The 4609-nt window shown below is 32.6% G+C and overlaps 1 protein-coding gene across 1 annotated transcript; it reads left to right on the top strand.

Moving 5' to 3' along the window:
- The first annotated feature begins 957 nt into the window (after nucleotides 1-957).
- LOC131625249 (uncharacterized) lies at nucleotides 958-1977 on the top strand. Its single transcript, XM_058896130.1, has one exon. The coding sequence runs from the start codon at nucleotides 1192-1194 to the stop codon at nucleotides 1789-1791; it is 600 nt and encodes a 199-aa protein (XP_058752113.1). The 5' UTR covers nucleotides 958-1191; the 3' UTR covers nucleotides 1792-1977.
- Nucleotides 1978-4609: the final 2632 nt, after the last annotated feature.

Genomic DNA, 4609 nt, shown 5'->3' with positions numbered 1-4609 from the left:
CATCAAAGTGATTGTAAATACCACCAATTTTTCAATGCAACTAGCATATGTAGATGAGCAAAATCTCTCCCACCAAAACAACAAATACTTGACATATTCATCTTTAAAAAAAAACTCTTTTTTAACGATAAGAACGCTTGCGAATCAACTAAAACAAGTAAAATAACATTTAATTAATAAGTTAATTAAAAAAATTAACTTTATATATTAAATTTATAAATATAAAGAGAAATCCAAATTTTAGATTTTACTCTTTCTAGATTTTACGACTTTATTTTATTCTTTCTTTAAAAACAAAATATTACTGAACTATTTTTTCTTAGTCAGTGTTCGGAAAATATTGCCATAATAGGTTCCTAAGGAAAATAGTTCAGCTTAATTAAGAATGTAATTATTTCATTCTAGAAGAATATAATTATTTCATTTGAATAAATGTGTCATTTAAGCATCAAAATATATGTATAAAAATAAGGAAATATTTATTAGTAAGAAAAAATAAAAACAAGAAAAGTAAAAATAAATCTCAATCATTCTTTATCACAACCACCTCATTATCTCTATTAAAAAGAGAATTTAATTTATAATAAATTAAAAATTATCCACTAAATTAATAACACGTGTATATTTTTGTATTTCTTGATCAAATTCTTTCGTACTAAATAGCATTACTCTAAAATTAAACAATATACATTTTCATATAAAAAACCTGATGCCGTCATGATATATTATACCATTAAAAAAATTCCATGATATATTATATTTCTTTTATTAATATAATTTTTAATTAATAATACTTTAAAAGTTTATTGGCTATTTTTGTTCTCTATACTATAAATAAACAAAATAAATTAAATTTCATACAGAAAAAGACAGAAACAAAATAAAAAAATGCAAAAAGAAGATGAAAAGGAAGAGTGTGCAATGGACTCGTTATCGTGTCTAAGTTTCAGCATTTATTCTTCTAACAACTCAAACGACGTCGCTGAACGAGTTATCAACGAAAACGACCACTCACGCTTTCAACACGACAACGACAATTTCGAATTCTTCGCCTTTCAAAAAACCGCTGATGAAGCTTTCTTCGATCACGGCCGCGGCAACACAACCCAAGGTGTTTACTCCATCTTTAAACGTGACGACGCGGCGGAGATTTCGAATAACCTAAAAGAAGAAGAAAACGACGAGAGTGAAATGGACGCGTTGTCGTGTCCAAGTTTCAGCGTTTATTCTTCTAACAACTTAAACGACGTCGCTGAGCGAGTTATTTACGAAAACAACCACTCATTCTCTGAAAACGGTAGCGATAATTTCGAATTCGTTGCGTTTCAGAAAACCGCTGATGAGGTTTTTCCAATCTTCAACCATGGCGATCAAAAGAGAAACTCCGACGCGGCGGAGAATTTAATTATCGGAGATGAGAAGCAGAATATTGAATCTCGGCAGATTTCTCCGATCAAATGCATTAAAAGCAATTCGACTGGTTCGGCTTCGAATCCTTCGTGTTCGAAGCCATGGAAGTTTCTGAGTTTACTTCGGCGAAGTAAAAGCGACGTTAAAGAATCGTTTATTCTGGCAACTCCGGTGGAGAATTCGAAGGTGAAAAGTGGTGGAAAAGTAAGCGCAGAGAAAAACATTGCGAGAGTTCCTGAAAAAAAGATTCCGATGACGGAGAGGAAAGTTCCGGCAGCGGTAACAGCAATGGAAGCGGTTTATTTAAGAAAGAAAGAGATTAAGAGAAAATCGTATTTACCGTATAAGCAAGAGTTAATTAGTTTTCCTCTTCATGTTTGATTCATTTTACTCGAATTTTAATTAATTTTAATCCAAAAATATGACTAGGACTATGGGTTCATTTTCAGGTATTAATTTCTTACATAATTTGCAGTGTAGGAAAAAGTGAATAAGAAAAGTGAGATTTGATTATTTAAATTTTTTGATGTTAGATTTTATTGATATATAATATTTGTATAAATATTTAAATTTTGTTTAAGGTAATAACTATTTTAATTATGATGAATAAAAAAGATTCATAAAGCTGGTGATTTAAGGGGATCAGTGAGGTAGAGACGGAAGAGTGGTTCGAAAATTTTCAAAAGAAGAAATTCAATCATATGTATGGAATTACGAGAGTTTGAAGAGAATTAAGGGTATGATGGAGTAAACTTTAGTTTTATGAAAGAATTTTAGGAGGATATCAAATTTGATTTTATCAGAGTAATGGTGGAGTTTCATTGTCATGGACGAATTCGTCTTTCATAGTGTTAATTCCAAAAAAGAGGAATCGGATAAAACTATTCGGCTTATTTCTCTAATAGACTGCATTTAAAAATGTCATAGCGAAGGTTCTAGCAAATAGACTTAGGAAGATGATTGGGTCAGTCATCTCGGGCATGCAATCAACATTTATGGGTCAGTTATCTCGAACATGCAATCAACATTTATCTCGGGCAAACAAGTACTTGATAGGATTCTAATTGCAAACGAAATAGTAGATGAAGTTAAACACATGAAAAATGAGGTGTTAATTTTAAAGGTAGATTTCGAAAAGATCTATGACGAAGTGGATTGAAAGTTCTTAGATTGTGTTGTGGTTAAGAATGAGTTTCATGAAAATGGATCTTAGAATGTTTGAGGACAACATCGGTTTTGGTGTTGGGGAATGACATCTCTACTAATGAATTCAACATGGAAAGAAGAGGCTTAAGACAAAGAGACTCATTATCACCCTTCCTTTTTTAACTTGTAGTAGAAGGATTTAACATCTTTATGAAAAGATCGGTTTAGAAGAGAAAATTCTTTGGATACATATTTAATAAAGGAAAAGAAAGTTTCTCGCATTAGCAATACATGGACGATATGTTAATAATATGTGAAAAAGTGGGGGAACGTCAGGATAATAAAGGCAAGTTTGCTATTATTTTATTTGATGTCGGGCTTAAAAGTTAATTTCCAGAACAATTGCATCATTGATGTTAACATATGCAATTGTTGGATTAAACAAGCAACCAATATCCTACATTGAAAGGTAGGAACAACTCCATTCAGTCCCCTTGGAATCCCGATAGGTGCAAATCCGAGATAAAACAAGACTTGGCAAATGGTGATTGATACGGTTATATCTAGACTATCCAAATAGAAATACAAACATCTATCCACATGTGGGTGAGCGGTAATGCTAAAATAAGTCTTATCAATAACTCTAGACTATTTTCTCTTCTTCAAAGCTCCGTTGGGCATTGCTTCAAAACATGAATTTATGTTCAAACTTTTTTTTGAGTGGGAGAGAGGACGAGAAGAAAATAAACTGGGTGAAGTGTGATAGGATGGCAAGTCTATCGATAAGGGAGGTTTAAAAATAAAAATTTGAGGGTTTTAATTGATGCTCATTTAGATAAATGGGAGTCATGAGAAGAGTGGCATGTAGTATATAGCATTGAATTGTAGGTATGGCGAGGATGGTGGTTTTTTCAATTTAAACAATAAAACTGGTTTGTTGTGGTGGAGAGATATTCATAACATAGATATAGTTGTCATAGACTATGTTGAAAAGCATTCGGTTAAAGTGAGTTATAATGTCATGATGTTGAAAAATAGGTCAGAGTCTAATATTTGGTAGTCCATGGTTTGGCACAAAACAATACCATCAAAAGTGTCTTGTATCGTAGGAAGAATGCTCCATAATAGGTTGTCAACTAAAGACAATTTAGTTAGGAGAGGTTCCACCAGCCTCAATTCACAACTATGCGCTAGCGGGTGTAATATAGTTGAATCAATATCTCATATGTTTTTCCAGTGTCCCACTTTTGGAGGTATATAATATGTGATTTTCAATTGGATCGGTATAACTACGGTGCTTCAAAGAGAATGTGTGTCTCACCTTCAGCAATTTGAAACTCTAACTGGATGTGGAAGATCTTGTGCAAATAGATTAAGTGAAATGTGGTTTGCATGCATTTGAAACATATGGAAAGCAAGGAACAATAAAGTTTTTTATAACGAAGATGATTTTGGGGAACAGTTGTTCGAATCAACTCAAAGGAATTCGCGGAATTTGCTAAATCATAAATCTAGTTGGTTAGTTTGTTTTTAGTCCCATTGGTATTTGTCCTTGTCCCCTAAAAACTATTTTGTGTAAAAGGGTCGAGGTGGAGTCCAAGGAGTGGCGTATTAGTCCCTTCTGTCAATTTGTGACTAAAAAAAGGTTAAATTTTGTTAACGTAGATGTACAAATGTAGATGTACAAATGTAGATGTACAATAAGGCTCAAAAGTAGAGTTTCCACTAAATTAGATGTCATAAAAATGGTCGCAATAAGATACAAGAAATCAAATAGAATAACAGAAATGAAGTTAAAGGATTTTTAGTTAAGAAACTAAAGTGAAATATTAATTTAAATTAAAGGACTAAAACATGTATTAAGTCTAAGAAAATTTATATAATCCAAATATTCAGTTGCTTGCTTTGCCTTCTAGGTAGGGGTGGAAATAGGCTAGGCTAGGCTAGGCTTTAGGAGGCCTGAGTCTGACCTACGATAAACTTAAAAGGCCTAAGTCTGGCCTAAGGCCTATCATAGGCTCAGTTTTTTGACTTGGCCTGACCTTTTTAAAAG

This window comes from Vicia villosa, unplaced genomic scaffold (genome assembly GCF_029867415.1).
Source record: "Vicia villosa cultivar HV-30 ecotype Madison, WI unplaced genomic scaffold, Vvil1.0 ctg.000197F_1_1, whole genome shotgun sequence".
Lineage (NCBI taxonomy): Eukaryota > Viridiplantae > Streptophyta > Magnoliopsida > Fabales > Fabaceae > Vicia > Vicia villosa.
The sequence above is the reverse complement of the archived record's forward strand: the minus strand, read 5'-3'. Positions and strand labels throughout refer to the sequence as shown.

Excerpts from the sequence above, each read along its gene's own strand:
- LOC131625249 (XM_058896130.1), top strand. The coding sequence starts at position 1,192 with ATGGACGCGTTGTCGTGTCCAAGTTTCAGCGTTTATTCTTCTAACAAC.